This window comes from Entelurus aequoreus, linkage group LG07, assembly GCF_033978785.1.
Source record: "Entelurus aequoreus isolate RoL-2023_Sb linkage group LG07, RoL_Eaeq_v1.1, whole genome shotgun sequence".
Taxonomy (NCBI): domain Eukaryota; kingdom Metazoa; phylum Chordata; class Actinopteri; order Syngnathiformes; family Syngnathidae; genus Entelurus; species Entelurus aequoreus.
In genome coordinates this window covers 40744789-40768264 of record NC_084737.1, presented here as the reverse complement: position 1 = coordinate 40768264, position 23476 = coordinate 40744789, and the positions used below count along the sequence as shown (strand labels likewise).

General features: G+C 40.6%; 1 protein-coding gene across 4 annotated transcripts in view; it reads right to left on the bottom strand.

The window, feature by feature from the left end:
- The window catches only part of ren (renin), a 74764-nt gene that overhangs the window by 7329 nt on the left and 43959 nt on the right, over window positions 1-23476 (bottom strand). For 2 of the 4 annotated variants that reach the window (XM_062053648.1, XM_062053646.1), the window contains 3 exons: window positions 4109-4256; window positions 894-1017; window positions 676-794 (listed from right to left, as the gene is read on the bottom strand). In XM_062053648.1, coding sequence (XP_061909632.1) covers window positions 676-794; window positions 894-1017; window positions 4109-4240 — 375 coding nt within the window. In that variant the 5' untranslated portion in view covers window positions 4241-4256. Of the gene's footprint in view, window positions 1-675; window positions 795-893; window positions 1018-4108; window positions 4257-5633; window positions 5810-14901; window positions 14952-23476 lie in introns of those variants that run through there. The other 2 variants (XM_062053647.1, XM_062053645.1) reach the window with 2 other exon arrangements.

Sequence of the window (23476 nt, the reverse complement as noted above, 5' to 3'; positions counted from 1 at the left end):
ACTGCAGAGCAATGACTTGAATGGAGATAGTATGTAAAAAATAAAGTTGCCTCAAAACCCTTGCTAGTGTTGTTTTGCGAGTAATTTAGCGTCTGAAACTATCTTGATCTTAGGAATTATGCATTGCATCAAGTGACCAGAAAATGTGTTGCTTGAAAGAAGAACAAGAGCAATATATTGATCTATATTGCTGCATATGCTTGTTACAATTGTATTTTGGTTGTCCATCCATTCATCCATTTTCTACCGCTTATTCCCTTCGGGGTCGCGGGGGGCGCTGGAGCCTATCTCAGCTACAATCGGGCGGAAGGCGGGGTACACCCTGGACAAGTCGCCACCTCATCGCAGGGCCAACACAGATAGACAGACAACATTCATACTCACATTCACACACTAGGGACCATTTAGTGTTGCCAATCAACCTATCCCCAGGTGCATGTCTTTGGAGGTGGGAGGAAGCCGGAGTACCCGGAGGGAACCCACGCAGTCACAGGGAGAACATGCAAACTCCACACAGAAAGATCCCGAGGCCGGGATTGAACTCACGACTACTCAGGACCTTCGTATTGTGAGGCAGACGCACTAACCCCTCTGCCACCGTGCTGTATTTTGGTTGTATAGTTATTAAATAAAGGATTATGTCACCAATAAAGTATTGAAATATTTTGGACTCACCACAACTACATCCTCACTAAGGAATCCCCTGACGTTTCCTGAAGCATACTGGATAGAAAATCCTGTTCCGTTTTCCATGTAGGTGCGTGACAGGGAGGCATCATACCTATTATGAGTGACTGAAAGTTCACAATTCATTGTAGTTGACTGAAGTGGTGGGACACTTTCACTTAGAGTCAAAGCAAATATATCTCGTGCTGCATGTGCGTAATACTTACAGCAGGCCGTGGAGAAAGGAGAGCAACTTTGTGAGGGCACCCACAGGTTAGCTGACCCCGTGTCGAATACCACGTTAAATATCTGAGCCGGGGAGCCGATGCTGATTTCCCCGTAGTACTGAGTCTTTAAACAGGAAACAGATACGTTTATATTCATGCTGCAAATTCCTATTCAGACAGTGAAATTTCCTGGAACATTTGTTAAAGGGAATCTATGATTATTTTTTATTTACATTCACCACCACAGTCAAATTTATAACCCTGCGTGTGTCTGCAAGCAGTTTGAAGTCTAAAATCACCGCTATGTTTTTGTCTGACACTCAAAGTATTAAAACTCACGGGTCATACCATTGGGTACACCTGCACACTCACATTGATATGGTACTACACGAAAAAGCTATTTTTATCAGCATGTATGTCGCTGCATGTTGGTGTTGTCATTTGCATGCCACGATTAGATGAAAATAATCCTTTATCCTACTTTCTCTTGTGGTCCTTCAAACAGGTGTTCTGTTTGTGTTGTGTTGTGTTTGCTCGGTACTCGTATTATCTTTTAACCTGCCCATTGTACAGCACTTTGGCTATCCCTGTGGTAAATTTTAAATGTGCTTTATAAGTAAAGTTGATTTGATTTGATTTGATAATAATGTCGCCAAGATGCCATCTTTTCCCCTCTGCGTCTAGCACAGTGTTTTTCAACCATAACACAGTGTTTTTCAACCACTGTGCCGCAGCACACTAGTGTGCCGTGACATACAGTCTGGTGTGCCATGGGAGATGATGTAATTTCACCTATTTGGGTAAAAAATATCTTTTGCAAACTAGTAAATATAACACGGTGGAGCAGGGGTTAGGCGTCTGCCTCACAATACGAAGATCCTGGGTTTGATCCAGCGCTCTGGATCTTTCTGTGTGGAGTTTGCATGTTCTCCCCGTGACTGCGTGGGTTCCCTCCGGGTACTCCGGCTTCCTCCCACTTCCAAAGACATGCACCTGGGGATAGGTTGATTGGCAACATTAAATTGGCCCTAGTGTGTGAACGTGAGTGTGAATGTTCTCTGTCTATCTGTGTTGGCCCTGCGATGAGGTGGCGACTTGTCCAGGGTGTACCCCGCCTTCCGCCCGATTGTAGCTGAGATAGGCTCCAGCACTGCCCGCGACCCCGAAAGGGATAAGCGGTAGAAAATGGATGGAAATGTGCCGTTGTTGAGTGTCGGTGCTGTCTCGAGCTCAGCAGAGTAACCATGTAATACTCGACGACAGCGGGAGGCAGGGTGCAGGTAAAAAGGTATCTAATGCTTAAACCAAAAATCAACAAAGGGTGAGTGCCGCTAAGAAAAGGAATTGAAGCTTCGGGACGGCTATGCAAAATGAAACCAAAACTGAACTGGCTGCAAAGTGAACAAAAACAGAATGCTGGACAACAGCAAAGACTTACAGCGGGTGGAGCAGACGGCGTCCACAAAGTACATCCGAATATGACATGACAATTAACAATGTCCCCACAAAGAAGGACAGTGACAACTTAAATAGTGTGGATTGCTAAAACAAAGCGGGTACAGGGAATAGCGCTTAAGGAAGACATGAAACTGCTACAGGAAAATACCAACAAAACAGGAAAAGCCACCAAAATAGGAGCGCAAGACAAGAACTAAAACACTACACATAGGAAGACACCAAAAAACTCCAAATAAGTCACGGTGTGATGTGACAGGTCGTGACAGTACCTACAGACAAGAGCTATAGATGACTGCTTAGTGATTGTTTGAATTCATATCCAACACTTGTGAGAACGACTTTTATTGTTAGTATCGGCTGCTGAGTTTCATTTGTTAATGTTTTCTGCTGGCGGTGTGCCTCCAGATTTCTTCACTGAAATAAATGTACCTTGGCTCAAAAAAGGTTTAAAAACACAGGTCTAGCAGATAATCCAATTTCATAGTGGCCAATTTTGACAAAACAGTTCTGTGTATTGTGTATATTTATTTTCTAGCCATCAGAGCAGGCGGCAGAAGGAATGACACCGGAGGCTACATCCATAACTGTCTTACATCCTAAGGCACAGGGGGAGAAGGCTGGCCGACAGCAAATACTAGAAATGCCTTCGAGTACTGTACGTCCACCACACTGTATCGAAGGCCGCCTTGATGCACGGCCTTACCTGGGCTGATGCCTAGGGACCCCACCCAATCAGGGGCCCCCGATTTTGACAGCAGAATGCAATGTTTGGTGTTCATAGATGTCAATCACAAACAGCTCAGCCTCATCTTGCGATTGTGTACTCTCTCTCTCTTGACTGCGTTGTTTTTTCCTACTGCTCTGAGCGGGGCTTGTACCCGCATCACCCGTGTGAAAGACCAGCGTACTACTATTGAGCTATAAAACAGGCAGTCTCGCGGATTGCCAGCATTTTGCTTGAAATTGATTAGCTTCTATTACACTCACACAGATGTGCATGCACCCGTCGCGAAGGAGATGTATTCATCCATTTTCTACCGCTTATTCCCTTCGGGGTCGCGGGGGGCGCTGGAGCCTATCTCAGCTACAATCGGGCGGAAGGCGGGGTACACCCTGGACAAGTCGCCACCTCATCGCAGGGCCAACACAGATAGACAGACAACATTCACACTCACATTCACACACTAGGGACCATTTAGTGTTGCCAATCAACCTATCCCCAGGTGCATGTCTTTGGAGGTGGGAGGAAGCCGGAGTACCCAGAGAGAACCCACGCAGTCACGGGGAGGACATGCAAACTCCACACAGAAAGATCCCGAGCCCGGGATTGAACTCACGACTACTCAGGAGATGTATTCATGACCAAAAAAATGTTTTGATATATTTGCATTGTTCGTGTTCTGTTTGGGGGGGGGGGCAAAACCCCATTAGCCCCAGGGCCCTGACTGTATCCTCTGTTAAAAAACACATTATTCAAAACTCCGTGCCAGCTCACACCCAAATACATGAACCTTATGAATTAACACGTTGGTAATGCTTAACAGGAGTATCCAATATTGTAGCGACATTTATAAGTCAGAAAAGTAAAAAATCCAGATAGGTCCCCTTTAAAGAATACCTTAAAACCATTGTGTAAATTGTTTAAAATTGACATTTTGAGTTTTTGTCGGCTGGACAAGCACACACACACACACGCATACGCATACGCAAACACACATAATGGATTTCTTAATACTCAGAGGACCAATTTGTCTCACATCCAAATAGTTGGTAAGAGGTGTGGGAACAGTTCCATTGCTTAGGTCTTGTGAGTTCATCTGGGCAAGCTCAGTCAACACCTGCTCCACCGAAACTCCCATATCCTGTAGTGTCTCCCTGATAGACGGCATCTTTTTCAAGCGTATTCTGAAAACAAAGCAGACCTTTCAGAAAAGTCATCCTCGTGAGGAAGACGAAAAAACAAACAACTAACCCACAATGTGCACATACATCTTGAACCACTTTATTCCTGTCAAGGACATCGTTCCATAGTTTTAAGCCACTTAAAGAATACATGAGGGACCTGACATATTATCATTAATCAACACAGATTTGTCACCCAGCTAGTTTTGGCCCCAAACGCTCCTTTATCTTAACCGCAGATGGTTACCTGAAAGGTGGCGTGGGTTGTTATGTAGTCAGTGATCAGTTCAATACATGTCTGTGCAAAGATGAGTAAGGAGACTGGCGCTTCCAAATACAGCCCAGTAGTTTACATAAAACTGTTACAATACTTGAAGCAAATTAAATGAAGTATAATTCGTAAAGTTCATGTTGTAGTAAAGTAATAAAAGGTTAAAAAAAAGCATTTACATTGCATTTGTGTCCAAATATTTGGGTATTTTGTAAGTGATAAGTTATTCAAATTTACAAGCACGTAATATACTGTGATTATGATTCAATACCATTCAAAAGTGTGACTAATCTAATGAAAAATTTGACAGCACTAAAATACATGTACTGAATGCAATTGCACATCTTTTGAACTTTAATATTATCTTATATTGCAACATGTATTACATTATCATACATCTGAAAAAAAAAAAAATAAATATCAGCTTGACCCATGTCAATGGAACCTATCCAACAAATTGTACACTGTAAATAGTTAATAAAAAAGAAAAAAAAATGGTAGTTCAAATGCCAGAATTTTACTGTACTGTTTTTCCATTCACAGTGATGCACTGTAAAAACAACCTTAGATTTTACCGTAAAAAACATTGGTACATTTCTAATATTTACAGTTAATTTTACAATAAAATTCTGGCAACTGAGCTGCCCAATTCATTTGAAAAACTTGGACAAACATTTTTGGAGCAGATTCCGAAAAACTCTCAGGTGCTGTCATATACCAGGTGGATGATCTTTGACTAGCTTTTTTGCAGTAGGTCCTTAAGAACAGCAGATTCGCAGGAATTTTAAATAAGAATAATAGGTAAGAGAGATGTCCTTAATTTGCTGGAAATGTGGCCCATAAAACAATTTAGTTGATTAGCTCCGCCATTAACGTCTACCAATTTTTTTTACTGTGTATGTTGTAAAATATAAATAATCAAAAGCATCGGCCATGGTGTAATAATATCATGAAGCCAATCCTTATACATTTATATTCACATATTAGTCACTGTTAAAAATGGCCTTCTGACGGCAGCCATCACTGGAATGTGGCCCTCAATGAAAACGAGTATGACACCCATTGTCTGAAGATGTTTACAGTAAACTGATGTAAAAAATAAGTCTTACCTCCTCAAAGAATGGCCTGTGCTGACTGTCAGTAACATCGCAACCAAACAACCCCAAAAAGCCGTTAACATTGGCATGGTGGCTTTCATGGACATCAGGTGGCAGATGTACAGTAGAAGGCCAATAATGAAAGCTGAATAATTGACCTTTGGATCGGCTCCTTCTTTTAATTTTAAGTTAAAGTTGTGAAAACTGAAGCTGTAGCTGAGGGGTCCTGTCCGCCCAACTGTTTTATAGCATCTCAACTGTCCTCTTCACCGACAGGCGGCTGATTCTGGCTGGGAGCGTTTCCCTAGCTGTCCACTTGAAACCCCCCCCCCACCGGCATGTCCCCATTGGTCACACAACCCCTCCTGTGATAAACAGGTCCCAGTGAAATGTCTGCACTTTGACCTTATGGAAGCTATTGACGACAGAAAGCAGGAGGTGCGCATGCAGCTTAATTTTGCAGCTGCAGAGATTGCTGAGATTTGCATGAACATCTGAAGCGTTTCAGTCTGAGGCACGCAAAGTTACTTCAACTTTTGAAGTATCCGTTTTTTATTCCTACAGACAAGGCGGACAGGGAACATCTGTGAATTTACTGCAAAGTATTTTATATAAATTGTTGGCAGATGAACTTTAGTTGTGTATTTTATATTTTGGCAGTGTTATGATTTTTGAAATTGTAAGTTCTGCTGCGTTGCTCAGACCCAACACAGCTAAACACCTAATCATTGCAAGCTTGCGCTTCCTGGGTTTTACTGCAGGGAGGATTCCCACAGTATCTAGCCTGTCAGTCCGGAGTCATGTGTTGGTACAGTACTGACCACCCAGTCGAGTGAGGAGATATGAGAGGGTTCTCATCAGCCCTGGCAGAGGTCAGAGGTCAGCCGCAAAGAAAATAAGTCCACCTTCCAGTAAATGATAAAACGTGGTTACATATGACGCACACGACGAGTGCAGTAAGGTTGAAAAATCACTTTCAATCTTTTGTATAATCATTAGTGCTGTCAATGACATTTTTCAAGCACATTAATTTCACTTTAAGTGAATAATAGCATAAATTATTACATTGTTAACCTGTATCTCACCTTTTTTGTAAGGGGCGCCGGAAGTTGGCAGACCCGTCAGTGATCCTGTTCTGTCTCCCTGTAATGTTTGTCTGATCTTGAATGGGATTGTGATAATTTTCCCTCGGAGATTAATAAAGTATTTCTGATTCTGATTCTGATTCTGATCATGACTCAAATATAAATACCACCGATTCCAGATATTTATGTTGTAATATGGATTCTCACATTAAAATATCGACACTTTTGATACTTGTTGTTTGACATAATGTATGTCATTAACAGGAACACAGTGTAAAAAAGTAACTGAACTTGTGAATGAGGCAATGTGTCAGTGTTGGATGCTTTTGTAGAGTGTTAATTTACATGTGCAGTATTTTCACGTTAACATGTTCATGTAACTAAATTGTGCATTAGTTTTTATTCTAACGGTTGTTCTTAATAATACATTTATATTAATGTTTTTATTATTTTACTCATTTACTTTGTTTATTGTTTGAACCACCATTTTCGTGTGCCAGGTATGATTGTGTCCGATATTTTCTGTTTTATTAGCTTGACTATATTGTTATTCATTCTACTACCTCAATATACTTCAGATCTTGAAATAAATAAATATTCTTTATGCCAGGAGCGTACAAACTACAGTCCGCAAATGGGTTTAGTCTTCAATGCGGCCCGCTAGACATCACAGTGTTTTACCTCAACTGTATGCTCTTTGTGGATTGATTCATTCATTTTAACAGCATTGATGGTGTTTAACCAAGAGTTTAATTTCAAAGGGACTAGAACACAGCATCAATTAACATTACCCAATCTAAACACATTTTCCAACTCATGGTGTATATTAACTATAACCAACAAATAAAGTCAACTCATGGTCGCACATAACACAGCACCTGCTCATTGAACTTTGTGACATTATAAAACACGTATACATAATTTAAAATTACGCATATTTGAGTCCATTACAGTGCATGTTGGGTGATATGCAAAACACTTCCCCATGCTTGGCACATTTTAGCTGCTTAATAGTTCTGATTGATTACTAAACTTTAATGAGGTTGTTAGGGAAGTAAACAAGGTAGGAGTCAAACTTTTACATAGTCTTAATCAGAGGTGTGGACTCGAGTCACATGACTTGGACTCGAGTCATGAATTTGATGACTTTAGACTCGACTTGACAAAATGTAAAGAGACTTGCAACTCGACTTAGACTTTAACATCAATGACTTGTGACTTCACTTGGACTTGAGCCTTTTGACTTGACATGACCAAAACCCAAAAATTAAAGTTATTCAGAAGCGCTCCGTAGCTTTCATTTTGTACGTGTCTGTCTATCTATCAGCGTGTGTGCTGCGTGTCAGTGTGTGTGCTCTCAGTACAATAGCCAATCAAATTAGATCTACGTTGTTTTCATCCCACAGCCTTCATCCAATCAAATTGCAGGACAACCACCGAACAAACATCGCACCAGTGAGAAAGATTTATACCAAAGTTGGTTTCGTTCGGGTATAAAAACTACGACTTGGTCAACAAAAATGAATCGCAGATGCTAAACATGCAGTTCGAATATTACAGACGGAGACGCAACAACTTCCAACTTCGTTCGACATTTGAAGATGCACAAAGAAGGGTAAGTTTAGAATGTAAGCTAACGTTTATTGGCTAAGTAACATGACTTTTATTTGCTGTGTAGTTAAATCAGTGAGGCTGTAAACTCACTGCTAACGTTATAACCATAAAAATCTTATAAGTAGACGCAGCATCGAGCGCTACTGCTTACTGGTGCTAAAGAGATGCGGGGCCGCCATCTTGGAGTGGTGATCAGTGCAATTGATTTGGCAGGAGCAATGAACTGTCAGCGCAATTTAATTCATCTTACCTCACTGAATACCACTGATTTTCACGCATTTTTTTGTCATACGTGTAGCTATGATAAAGGACACATGTTTTGGCGTGTTTTATTATTCATAGTTTGCTTAATAGTAATATAATATTTTTATATGCTATAAGTGACCAGACGTCCCAGATCAAAACTGGGAATATAATCCCAGAGAAGGGGGAAAAAAACGGTCAGCTATTTTTAAATTGAAGAAACAATATGATTAGGTTATATATACATGCGTATATCCTACATAAACAATGTATGAATACATTAGATATCTATATATCTTAGGGACGTGTAGACTGTATCTCTGTTGCTGCAGCAGCAGAGAGTTTATTCTGTCTTGACACTATGTATTATTTATGTATGTCGCTTTGGATAAAAGCGTCTGCCAAATACTTAAACATAAATATATATAAACACCTGAAAGTTTTTATATCAGCTATAACCACCAATCTGTTTCACTGGATTCAGATGAAAACCAAATGCTGTCTTACCCAACAATGTTAGTATTTGAATATTGTTACTTAAAGACTTATTCCTGGTTACAATTATACTGTTAAGAAAGTATTGTCTTATATTTTGCCTAAAATGAGAACACATCATAATCAGTGGCGGCTGGTGAATTTTGTTTTAGGTGGGGCTGAAAGTTTGTAAACCAAACCCCTGTAGGGGGGTCATCCTCCCCCAGAAGATTTATTTGTGATTTTCACATACAAATATTGAAGATCTTTGCTCCTTCTCAACTCTGTACTAATATTCTTTTCACAAAATACAACCAATAGTACGTTAATTGGGGGTGTGGGAAAAAATCAATTTGAATTCGAATTGCGATTCTCACGTTGTGCGATTCAGAATCGATTCTCATTTTAAAAAAAATCTATTTTCTTTTTATTTTAATTTTTTTAATTAATCAATCCAACAAAGCAATACACAGCAATACCATAACAATGCAATCCAATTCCAAAACTAAACCCGACCCAGCAACACTCAGAACTGCAATAAACAGAGCAATTGAGAGGAGACACAAACACGACAAACCAAAAGTAGTGAAACAAAAATGAATATTGTCAACAACAGTATCAATATTAGTTACAATTTCAACATAGCAGTGATTAAAAATCCCTCATTGACATTATCATTAGACATTTATAAAAAAAAAAAAAGAACAATAGTTTCACAGTGGCTTACACTTGCATCGCATCTCATAAGCTTGACAACACACTGTGTCCAATATTTTCACAACGATAAAATAAGTCATATTTTTGGTTCATTTAAAAGTTAAAAAAATGTACATTATTGCAATCAGTTGATAAAACATTGTCCTTTACGATTATAAAAGCTTTTTACAAAAATCTACTACTCTGCTTGCATGTCAGCAGACTGGGGTGTAGATCCTGCTGAAATCAATTGAATGAATAGAGAATTGTTTTGAATCGGGAAAATATCGTTTTTGAATCGAGAATTGCGTTGAATCGAAACAAATCGATATTGAATCGAATCGTGGGACACCCAAAGATTCGCAGCCCTAACGTTAATGTCAAATCTTACCTGTGAAAAGTAATCCCCAAATCCTATTTTCAACAGTCCGCTCATTTGAGCAGGAAAACGCTGAACACCAGCCCGGCATCTTTGTTTTCTACCTGTCAACGGTCAGTTTAGGCTGCTCGCCAGCTCCTCATCACCACTTCAAGATGGCGGCCAAATTGCTCGCGTCACAGTAGCCAATGCTGCGTCTACTATCAGATGTCTATGGTTATAACGTCATTGCAAACACGGCAATCTGTTGCGTCCACTGCAGTTCGCTACCTTATTCATACTTTTTGTCAAGTGATTTTTTTCAAGCATGGTTGCATAACGTTACGTTAGTCAATGTATCACACACAGTAACGTAACGTTAGACGGCGATCAGCAGCCCCGCGTATTTTAGCCACCTACTAAAAGACAAACATAGTCAAATAAAGGTCAGTTAAAATGTATACTATATTAAGAATATGTGTACATATTGCATAGGGCCCTGACATCTAAAAAGTACCAACTCTGTTCATTGTTATGTTTATGTATTAGTTATGTTTTTCATGTGTACGCACACATAAACACACATACCGTATGAGATGAGATCAATGAGATAAGGTAAGAACAGGATAGAAACTGCTGTGGAACTAGTTACAATCCAATATGCCATGGAAATACAATGTTAACACTTTTGTGCAAATAAGTACAGTTGCACTTGTTTTTTCAAATGTGTTTATTCTGTAAAGGAATGAGGTAAATGTTTAAAATGACTGGTTAATAGTGCTATTATGAAGTGCAATGTCAGCACTATTTTTTTTCCTGCAATTTCAAATGCACTTGTTTTAATAAATAAATACAGCGTTTTAAAAGCATACACAATCTGTGTAAATATATTAGTCTGTGGTTAAAAGGACTTGAAAGGACTCGAAACTCAAAATGCAGGACTTGGGACTTGACTTGAGACTTTCCAGTCTTGACTTTGTACTTGACTCGGGACTTGCCTGTCTTGACTCGGGACTTGACTCGAGACTTGAGGGCAAAGACTTGAGACTTACTTGTGACTTGCAAAACAATGACTTGGTCCCACCTCTGGTCTTAATATTCAACGGTTTATTGTTTATACTTGATATTGCATTGTCGTCGGGATCTGAGTTGGGGGGGTGGGGGTTTAAAGTTGAAGTAGTTGAAGTATGTGTTGGTGTTCAGTCTGTTTTAGCTTGCTTTAATCAATTCAAACTGAAGTGTTATTTTGGTACAAATGACTGTTACATCACAATCAACGCTCTGCTGTGTGGCGAAAAAGTTTTGTAATGTGTGTGTGTGTGTGTGTGTGTGTGTGTGTGTGTGTGTGTGTGTGTGTGTGCGGGTGTGTGTGTCTGTGCATGCACGCATTCATATAACAGCGTATTGACGATTACCCTCGAAAATATTTCACCGCAGGTTGTACTGTAGTTTTACATGTTTGAAAACTTCCCTCGTTAATTTGGTATCAAATTAATATGCAGACTTAAAGCAATGCAATCGCAGATTACATGTGTAAAAACAGCTATGTAAATGTTATCGCAGATCACTCATAGTTTTAATAAATAATTATAAAAAACAACTGAAGTTAGTGTAGGTATTCCAATATCAAATGTATGCATATTTAATTACATAACACATATATTTTTATTATTTTTTGGGCAGCACGGTGGCAGAGGGATTAGTGCATCTGTCTCACAATACGAAGGCCCTGAGTAGTCTGAGTTCAATCCCGGGCTTGGGATCTTTCTGTGTGGAGTTTGCATGTTCTCCCCGTGACTGCGTGGGTTCCCTCCGGGTACTCCGGCTTCCTCCCACCTCCAAAGACATGCACCTGGGGATAGGTTGATTGGCAACACTAAATTGGCCCTAGTGTGTGAATGTGAGTGTGAATGTTGTCCGTCTATCTGTGTTGGCCCTGTGATGAGGTGGTGACTTGTCCAGGATGTACCCCGCCTTCCGCCCGATTGTAGCTGAGATAGGCTCCAGCGCCCCCCGCGACACAGAAGGGTATAAGCAGTAGAAAATGGATGGATGGATGGACACATATATTTAGTATCTATATACTGTACTTTTCAATGAAGATAACTTTAAACTAGTCTTAACTTTAAAGAAATACACTCTATACATTGCTAATGTGGTAAATGACTATTCTAGCTGCAAATGTCTGGTTTTTGGTGCAATATCTACATAGGTGTATAGAGGCCCATTTCCAGCAACTATCACTCCAGTGTTCTAATGGTACAATGTGTTTGCTCATTGGCTCAGAAGGCTAATTGATGATTAGAAAACCCTTGTGCAATCATGTTCACACATCTGAAAACAGTTTAGCTCGTTACAGAAGCTACAAAACTGACCTTCCTTTGAGCACATTGAGTTTCTGGAGCATCACATTTGTGGGGTCAATTAAACGCTCAAAATGGCCAGAAAAAGAGAACTTTCATCTGAAACTCGACAGTCTATTCTTGTTCTTAGAAATGAAGGCTATTCCACAAAATTGTTTGGGTGACCCCAAACTTTTGAACGGTAGTGTGTATATATATATATATATATATATATATATATATATATATATATATATATATATATATATATATATATATATATATATATATGTATAGGCTATATTTCATGATCATCGGCGGTCACTCGACGATCCTCCTGGTAGGGGTGTATCCCTTTATGGAGGATGCCTATGCGTGACTTTGTTTTACATGGGGAGACTGATGCACAGACAGTCACCACACGATCCTTGACAGAATCGGGTCAGGGTCCAGAGGCATGGAGTCCAAGACGACTGGGGACCCTTTTCTGCTGCAGCCTTCTTCCGCCATCGCAACCGTTGTGGTAGTTCTTAAATCTACCGTCTTCCGCCTGCTCCGCCGTTGAGGTCTTCACCTGGCTAGGGGGCAGTCAGGTACTAGGCCTTTGCCAAGGGCCACCTGGGGTAACAGTAGTAAATGGGTTAACCTCCTAGTGCCCCAAGACCCCCATAGATGAGCCTCCACTACCGGATGCACTTTAACGTCATGCCCAGGACACAGGCTATATTTATGTGTGTGTGTGTGTGTGTATACATTGCATGCAGTTTTGGCAGTCGGCTTTCGGCCCGCAGCCAAATTTGTTTAGCCCCATGCAGCCCCCGAGTCAAAAAGTTTGGACAGCCCTGCTTTATGCTATGAGACATGATATGTTTTTAAATACACAACTCTTTACCAAACATATTAGATACGTTTGCACTAGTCTTGGTATTGGATCAATATCCCAGATACCAGCCTGAATTTTACTCGGTATCGGATTGGAAAGAAAATCAGTTTTGTACTAATCTACACGGTACAAAAAGTCAGTAGATTTCATGGTCAAAAACTGGCAGCCCAGTCATCAGAATTTTACCATAAATATACCAGTTGTAGCGTTTTTCAATTGATCTTAATTCAGTAAAAAAAACAACGTAACGGTCAAGGTTACATTGTTTTGGGGCCACATTTCTGGGGGTTGCTGGACTTCTCCCTTCACTATTAGTCTTATTTTGTATATTCGGACAACCGGTATCTTCAACGATAGACATTTGATTTTAGTCAATTTATTTTGTCAAAGTTACAAGAGCGCTCTGCTGTATTTAAGGACCTTCTGCATAAATGTTAGTCAAAGATAATTTCTAGTGTTTTTTAAGAATCTGCTGCAAAATGTGAGTCTTCCTTAAGTCTTATGAACAGAACTCGCGGGCCAACAGTTGAAAAGCCCAAATGATGAAAAAGCGAGGACCTAAAATGGAACCTTGAGGAACACCAAGAGTATAACTAAAGTAGTTGAACAAATGACTACTGACTATACAACAGGAATACTACAGTGTTTTTAGGAATTTGCTAAAAAAATGTATTTGTCCCCCAAGTTCTGAACTGAGCCTCTATCAGGCCCGCCAGACGAATAGCTTTGGGTTCATTATTGTTTAAAAAATTAATTGTGTATTTAAATAAATACATGAATCTGTATTTTTACTTGACTGATGTGATAATGCATTAAGATTAACCGCATTAATTAATGTTTAACCTTTGACAGACCTAATAATTATACGGCTTGTATTAATTATTAGGGACTTTTACTTGCTTTGTATTTCATTTTAAAGACATAAAAGTTTTGGCAACCTGCTGTGAAGCTGAATCAGTTTTTAGCAATGTTTTGGCAATTCAACATGTTTGAAACACTTGCAAGAGGACTTGTTCAGCATGGTGTGCAAATCAACTTTTATTTTGAATGGTTTACTTCAGAGTTCTCTCGCCACCATCCAGAAGTATGTATGCCTTTACATGTTTATGGCCGGCTACATATAGTCATTGATGTTTAAGGTGTGTGCTAACTCTGGGTGGGTGAAACTGAAGCTGGAAAAAACGGCTCCTGTGGTTCCTTAATAATTAAATAAAACTGCCATGTGGTTTTGGTATCTAAAGTGATTCCATTATAGAATATATTGCTTTATGCTTGAATTATACTTTTTTTCCACAATTAGGCTTAAAATAAAACTTTTGACAGTGCATTTTGGTGACAATCTCACATTTGACATCTGACATTTAACCCCCCACCAAGCTAGATACCAGCTAACCCTTTTCCCACATTACGGAGGGAGACCTTATGTCATTCCACCCTGGCCTTCCACCCCCGAGAGGTCATCCCACTGCTGGCCATGGGAAACATAAAACAGCAGAAAGATAATTTGTTTTTCTTATAAGATTGAAGACAAACTGTAACATATAATCCCTTGGAGTCCCCCTGCGTCAAGTGAATACTCAATCACCAGGAGTCCAGATGTCTTCATGTCTTAAATTTTGTCCGTGATTGCTAGGCCTGCGAAAAGAAAGAAAGAAAGTGGGATTCACTCAGTTTTCATCAGCAGAACAAGAGACGCCTCTACTCAATGTGTTAACCGTTTGTCATTGGACTGACATATACACCCCCCCCCCCCCCCCCATTACCCCGTTTTGCAAACCATTTGACACAGCTGTTATTCAAACAGTCCATGCTGTTTGTTTAAGCTCTGGTAACCAAACTGAAACCATATGAAAACACTGAAGCACCTGTTTGACATGCCATACACTAGTGATGTGCGATACCACTGATTTTCATTCTGATCCAATACCCAGTAATATTCAAGCTGGTATCGGCGATTCTGATCCGGTGCTGATACTTGGTGCAAGTATACCAAATGTGTCTGGTAAAATTCCAAGGTGAACTGCCCTTTTTTTTGGAATTTTGCCTATCGTTCACAATCATTATGAAAGACATGACGAGGGATGTATTTTTTTTAATGCATTTTAACTCGTGAGTAAATTTAAATAAAAATCCGCTTACAGCGGAGCCAATGGAATGTCTTCTATTCCGCCCATAAAACCCAACAGAAAAAACATCCAAAAATGGCCAACAATACTCCATTTACATTTCGTGACTTGAATATTAACCAAGTATTAGTGATATTGTTATTATAAGCGCTAACACAGACAAAATATTTAAAGCGGCGCCGTTATCACGAGATTGTGTGCCTATGTTGACATGAACAACTGATTCTAGATTATAAATCATGCCTTTCACCTGGATAGTTGAAGGACGAGGATGTATTCCGACAAGTTGGTCCACTTTGATAGCCAATTAAAAAAAAAAAGTGAACGCTGTGATGCGTTTTTGAAATTATTTAGAGCGTATGCTTAAAATGATCAAAATACGTAAATATTAAAATGTTATTATACATGTGCTTGTTACTACATTACATAGTTACATCGTGTATATAAAACCTTAATGAAGGTGTTTGGATGTTTTTTAGGGCTTTATAGGCAGAATAGAGCATCTCCCATTAGCTCCTTTGTATGCAGACTTTTGATCGTGTTTAATTAGGAATTGGAACGCATTAAAAAACAAATACATCTGTCGTCATGTCTTTCGTAATTATTGTGAACAATAGGCAACATTCCATAAAAAAAGTAAAGTAAATCGGGCCCTATGTACTTGCCTAGACAGAAGAAAAAGTACTGATCGTGTTTCATTTAGACAAGACCTTACACCAGGGGTGGGCAATTAATTTTTACCGGGGGCCGCATGAGCAACCCGAGCACTGCTGGAGGGCCACACTGACAATATTTCAATTAAATTTTGCTCAAATTATTTTTGATATACCGTAAGATAGATAATAATAATAATAATATTTTCATTTAACCTAACTTATCTTTATACAAAAGCAGATGGCTTTTGATGGTTTTATTTTTAACACTTTCTTACACAACACTTCCTGATGTATATTACAATACAAAAATTTCAATTTCTGTCACTTTATCCTGCATCCTCTTTGTTGTAAAACCTTTATTTAACCAGATAAGAAAACGTTGTGAACGTAGCACGCCTGTAAGGTGATTGGCGAAGAAGGAGGAAGCGTTGCTGTTGCGGAAATGAGGAGTGAGGATTGGTTTTCCTTTTGGAAAGAACGAGATAAGTTGAGCAGTGTTAGTATAGCATGCTCAATAAAAGTTTAAAAAGTGCATCAGACTTGGTGTGCACTTCTTCTGGACGCTACAATTGATGTCAGAAGTGGGATGAAATGCCTCCCAGTTCGCCTTGCCATCAAACCTGGGAGTCCTCATTGAGGGCGGAATTCCCCCCGTGGCAAGCAGCGTGGCTGCACCTGTAAACGCTCTCTCTCTCTCTCTCTTTGCGGCGAGCTCCTCACGTGGCACGTACCTCCCGATGACGTAGCACACAAACAGTGCAGTATGCGCAAAGTTTTACTTCTGCCACCAATTGTAGCGTCCAGAAGAAGTGCACATCAAGTCTGACGCTCTTTTTAAACTTTTATTGAGCAAGCTATACTAACACAGCTCAACATATCTCGTTCCTTCCACACGCACGTCTCCTCACTCCTCATTTACGCAACTCAAGAAGACAACATCTACTTCAGCAGGTCGTTACACTATATTCTTTAAACACAGCAACGTGTGTACCACAAATAAGCACACAGCTTTACCTTTACTTGTCTTGTTGAAAACACGCCATTCGTCATCAACTTTTCTCTTTTTAGTCGCTGTGCGCCTTCCCTCACAGGACATACGCACATATAACACTTTTCAAAATAAAAGCAGCACAGTTGTATTGCACGCACGACAAAGATGTTTTTTTAAATTTATTTTGTAATTTGAGATTGCCGCTGCGCGCACGAGCATACGTCCACACGGAAGTAATACAAATAACGCTTTTCAAAACAAAAGCAGCACCGTTGTATTGCACACTCGAAATAGATGCTTTTTAAAATTTATTTTGTAATTTATAATTGGCCTCACGCGGGCCGGACAGGGACGTACAAAGGGCCGGATGCGGCCCGCGGGCCGCACAATGCCCAGGTCTGCCTTACACAGTGTTCCTGTTAATGATGTACATTATCTCAAATAACTAAAGTATCAAAATAATTGATATTTTCATTTGAGAATCAATAAAGATCTGGAATGTGCAGTATTAGTATTTCAGTATTGATCATCACTACTTCACACAAAGCTTCAATCAGCAAGCAGTCTGATGGACGTTTTCTTTCAATGCCTTGCTACAGAGGATATGGAATATGATGTGGATGAAGGAATGTGGCTCCTAAGTCAAGAGACAAGACACCGATGTATCCATAGTGGCTATCCCCTATAGCAGGGGTCGGCAACCTTTACCACTCAAAGAGCCATTTTGGCAAGTTTCACAAATTAAAGAAAGTAATGGGAGCCACAAAAAAATTTTTTAAATGAAAAACACTGCATACAATGCTTAAATGCTTTGTGCTATGTTAACCAGGGGTCTCCGACACACGATGTGTTGATGTGGAAATTTGTTGTTAGTGCAGCCTGCGAGTTTTAAATGGATGGCGCTTGATAGCGTCATACTTGCCAACCCTCTCACTTTTCCCGGGAGACTCCCGAATATCAGAGCGTGATGACACTGCTTTTGGCGGCCTCTACAGTCTGCCCTAACAGTGTACCTGCTCGACCACACGTAGAATGCAGCTTCAGCTTGCTCACGTAAGTGACAGCAAGGCGTACTAACTCAGCAGCCACACATCTTACACTGACGGTACCAATACCCAGAATCCCATGCAGCCCTAACTCTTCCGCTCAACCAACGCACGGAGAGGGGGAGGGGGGGGGGGTTGATGTGTGGGGGGATTTGGTGGTAGCGGGGGTGTATAATGTAGACTGGAAGAGTTAGGGCTGCATGGGATTCTGGGTAATGGTTGTGTTGTGTTTATGTTGTGTTACGGTGGGATGTTCTCCAGAAATGTGTTTTTCATTCTTTTTTGGTGTGGGTTCACAGTGTGGCGCATATTTGTAACGTAACAATGTTAAAGTTGTTTGATACGGCTACCGTCAGTGTAAGCTGTGTGGCTGATGAGTAAGTATGCTTTGCTGGCTCCTGTGTGTGCAAGTGATAACAACATGCAACATGTGGCTGGACTGGCACACTGTATGTAAATGCTATAGAGGACAATTACTGCAGTGCAATTAGGGCACGCCCTTTATTTAGTAATTAGAGTGTAAATAGGATTATTTTTTCCCTGGGAGTAATTTATGAGAGACACTGACATCCATAATTCTCCTGGGAAAATCGGGGGGGTCGGCATGTATGTAGCTGAGCCGCATCAGAGTGGTCAAGGAGCCGCATGCGGCTCCGGAGCCGCGGGTTGCCGACCCCTGACCTATAGATAGATACACATAGATTGTATTTGGTTTACATGTAATATTTACAGTATTTCAATTTCAGACAGTTTGTGAGTGTGAATGTTGTCTGTCTATCTGTGTTGGCCCTGGGATGAGGTGGCGACTTGTCCAGGGTGTACCCCGCCTATCGCCCGATTGTAGCTGAGATAGGCTCCAGCGCCCCCCGCGACCCCGAAGGGAATAAGTGGTATAAAATGGATGGATGGATGGATGGATGGAAAAAAGGAATGCAATCAAAAACGTTTGCATCAAAGCATTTTGGATTGTGGATCCAATTGTTCGGAAGAAAGCACATTTAAGATAGTCTAATGTTTGTAAAAAGACAACAAATAGCACAAGCATGAAAGCTAGAGTATACCATTAAAGCAATGGTGCTCTGATTCACACGGTATTTTGTTGTCCATTGTGCAATGATTGATGAGAGGAGCTCATACATTTGTTTGCATTTGTGTTGTTTTATGGACTTTATGCTTAGGTTACATATTTCAATTGTTTTAGCATGCCTCGAGCCATTTGCAAAAACAGTGGTACCTCAACTTGAAGGGGAACTGTACATTTTTGGAATTTTACCTTATTGTTCAAAATCATCAGACGACGGATTGATTTTTGAATGCATTCTAAATATTAAATAAAAATCAGATAAATAACCATTCAAAAAGCGCCAACAATACTCACTTTACATTTTGTGACTTCAATATTAAAGGCCTACTGAAATGATTTTTTTTTATTTAAATGGGAATAGCAGATCCATTCTATGTGTCATACTTGATCATTTCGCGATATTGCCATATTTTTGCTGAAAGGATTTAGTAGAGAAAATCGACGATAAAGTTCGCAACTTTTGCTCGCTGATAAAAAAAAACCTTGCCCCTACCGGAAGTAGCGTGACGTCAGAAGCGGTAGTGCTGCTCACAATTCCCCGTTGTTTACAATGGAGCGAGAGATATTAGGAGCGAGAAAGTGACGATTATGTCACGTTTCAGTGCACAGTGTCCACACGTATCGGAGAATAAAGTAATACTCTTAATCTTTAGCCTAATGGCATATTTATTACAAGTAGCGGCTGAAAATGGCGCGTCTCACAAAGAGAGCGTAATGACGTCACATCCTGTGTACGTACCGTAAACATATAGAACATACAGCACAACACAATAGGTACCGTAATGCAATGAGTAAGGGCGCAATCCAAACACAACATTTAACACCCCCACTCGCCATTAACTCAATTGGTTACCTTGAGAAAAAATTACAATGCAAGAAAAGAAAATAGGGATCACATGTTGTCCCTTCCCCAATAAACAGAAAAACACACTGCACTTCTAAGTGCCAAACATGTCCTGTTTGAACCTTTTTAGCTTCATCTTGGTGGCTGGCTTTGTCAGAACATCGGCAATCATATTTTCAGTAGGACAGTACTCCAAAATCACTCTGCCACTTTTTATAGTTTCCCTTATGAAATGGTATTTGATATCTATGTGTTTACACCGTTGCCTGTTCACTGGGTTTTTGGCTAGTGCAATAGTGCCTTGATTATCTTCAAATACCTTTGTTTGTGTATAAGGGTATTTGTCAATGTCTCTGAGTAGCTGTCCTAGGTAGATACATTCTTGAATGGCTGATGCCAAAGACATGTACTCTGCCTCACATGTAGATAAAGCAACAGTAGCTTGTTTTCTTGTTTTCCATGAGATTATAGAGCTACCTTCGCTTAGACTAGCACAATAACCTGATGTGCTTCTCCTGTCAGACACATCTGACGCCCAGTCAGCGTCACTGTACACTCTCAATCCCAGTTTTTCAGTTTTATTTCCTTTGAAACATAACTTGTTTTCTGCTGTACCTTTGAGGTAGCTAAACACATGTTTTACTGTGTTCCAGTGTTCGACTGTTGGCTCAGCAAAGTATTGGGATAATCTACTGACCACAAAACTTATGTCTGGACGTGTGCATGTGGACAAGTAGATTAGGCTTCCAACAGCCTCCCTGAACCTTCTTTGATCTGTCATTTTGTCTGCATCACCTGTGTACTCTAGTTTTGGTTCACATGGAGTCTCTCTGGACTTGCAATTTTGCATTTCAAATCTCTCTAAGATTTTGTGAACATATCTCTCTTGAGACATTGTGACTTTACCATTTGTTTGGTCAAAATCTATTCCCAGAAAATGTTTCAATTTTCCTAGATCCTTCATTTTGAATTTTTCTGTGAGCATAATTTTCACACTGTTGAGTACACCATTGTTTTTAGATGCTATGATGAGATCGTCTACCCATACAAGTAAAATCACTTTCTCATAATGCTCCTCTCGTGAGTACACACAATGATCAGCAGAATTTTGTACAAAACCATTCTCAGTTAGACATGTGTGCAACATTGCATTCCAATTTCTACCGGACTGTTTCAAACCATAGAGAGACTTGTGCAATTTACACACTAGCTTTTCACCTGTGACTGATTCTTTCTCATAGCCTTCTGGCTGTTCGATATAAATTTCGCAATCGATCGGGGCGTGAAGATAAGCAGTCTTTACATCAAGCTGGTGCAGCACTAGCTCCTCTTGTGCCGCCTTTTGCATGATCACCCTCACACTTGTCATGTCTGCTGTGGGTGAAAATGTCTCTTTGTAGTCAGTTCCCTTTTTCTGACTGTAGCCTTTCGCTACGAACCTCACTTTGTATTTATCTGTTCCGTCAATGTCACTCTTGAGGGCATAGACCCATTTTCCCCCCACTGCCTGTTTGCCCGGTGGCAAATGGGTGAGGCTAAAGGTGTCGTTTTCCTCCAGTGACTTCACCTCATCATCCATAGCATTTTTCCACTGCCTTGATTTGTTTGACATTATCGCTTCCTTGTAGGTTTGAGGAATGTCACATACTGCTCTGTAGCAAGAGTCCACGCATGTTACAAATTTGTCCATTGTATCCTCAGTCTCAAACTCCTGTAAGTGAACCGGCCTCCTCCTGGTTCGCGATGGGTTCCTTCTGTTTACAGTGTCAGTGACTCTACCCGGCTGTGTGCGTTCAGTCTGTTCAGGTAAAGTCTCAGAAACACCCTGTAAACCTTGATCTGGTACATTTTCAACCTTGTCATCATCAACACAAATTTCTCTTTCATTAACCCTGGGTTGTACATCACCATACCCCATGTATGACTCACATGTTTGTGTTTCTTTTTCTGTTGCAGTTTTGGTTGTGAATTTTACCAATCTATGTTTCTGAACTTTCTCTTGTTCTGGGTAGTACACTAGGTAGGCTGGGCTGTTTTTATCGTAACCCACAAAAACACCCTGCTCACACCTAGAGTCTAGCTTGCCCTTGGTTTGTTGCTGGTAAGCATAGCACACTGATCCAAATTTTTGCATTTTGGAAATGTTTGGTTCTTTCCCTGCGAACAACTCGTATGGTGTTTTCTGTGTACGCCTAGAGTAGCATCTGTTCCGTACATAGGCCGCCGTCTGTACTGCGTAGTTCCACAGCTTATTTGGTAAGTTACTTTCTAGCAGTAAGCATCTGCCCATCTCATAAAGGGTTCTCCACCCTCTCTCGGCCGTGCCATTTTGGTGTGGTGAATAGGGTGCAGACGTTTCATGTCTAATCCTATTCCTTATTAACAGTGCCTGGAACTCTTTGCTTGTATACTCAGAACCATTATCTGATCTGATGCACCGAACCTCACCGTATGGTGCTACGTCAGCTAAAAACCGTTCTGTTGCGAGCACTGCATCACTTTTAGACCTTAGAAAGTACACCATCATGGTACCAGAATAGTCATCAGTAAATATTTGTGCATATTTGTGACCATCAATGCTAGGCGTTTGCATGGGACCGGCTAGGTCAGTGTGGACTAGTTCCAAGGGTTTCTTAGCCCTCCTGTCAGGCTCCTTGTTTCTCGTCTGGGTAAATTTTCCTTTTGTGCACACTTCACATAATTGTGCTGGTTTAGCCGCACTCCCTTTTATCTCCATGCCTCTCACTACACCTTGTAATTTTTGCACATCTTCATAATTACAATGGCCTAAAATTTCATGCCATGTTTGTACATCATGACACACTTTACATAGATCAATATCAGTTTGAACAGTAGGCAAGTAATACAGATTACCACTTTCGTGTATGTCAAACCTGCTACCGTCCCTTGTGACCATGCGATTGTCCCCTTTCTCGAAGGTGATCGTCGCTCCTCCATTTGTGGCACGCGCCACGGAAAATATGTCATGTGGATATTGGGCATGTACAGAGCATCCCTCAGTTGTGCTCTGTGCTGTCGTCCAGCGCTGTCCTGCAGACAGATGGTCGCTGTTCCTCTTCTCTGTGCTATTCCACTGCATTTGGTTCCGTCTGCTAGCTCCACTGAATGAGAGTCAGGTTGAAACGTGTCATCGAAGCTTTTAAACTTTTCTATGTCATTCACAATATGTGATGTTGCTCCTCCGTCGACCATAATGCCTTTCATCTTCACGCTGCCTGGTGGTCTCTCATTTCTTGCGTCGTTTGCCTTGAAGAAATGGTCCTCTCGGTCGCTGTCTCGTTCCTCCACGACCTTTCTCGCGCCATCTCGTTCCCCCTTTTTCTTGCACAGCGACTCTTCGTGTGTATTACTTTTGCAGTATCCACACCATACTTTTCTGGAACACTTTCTTG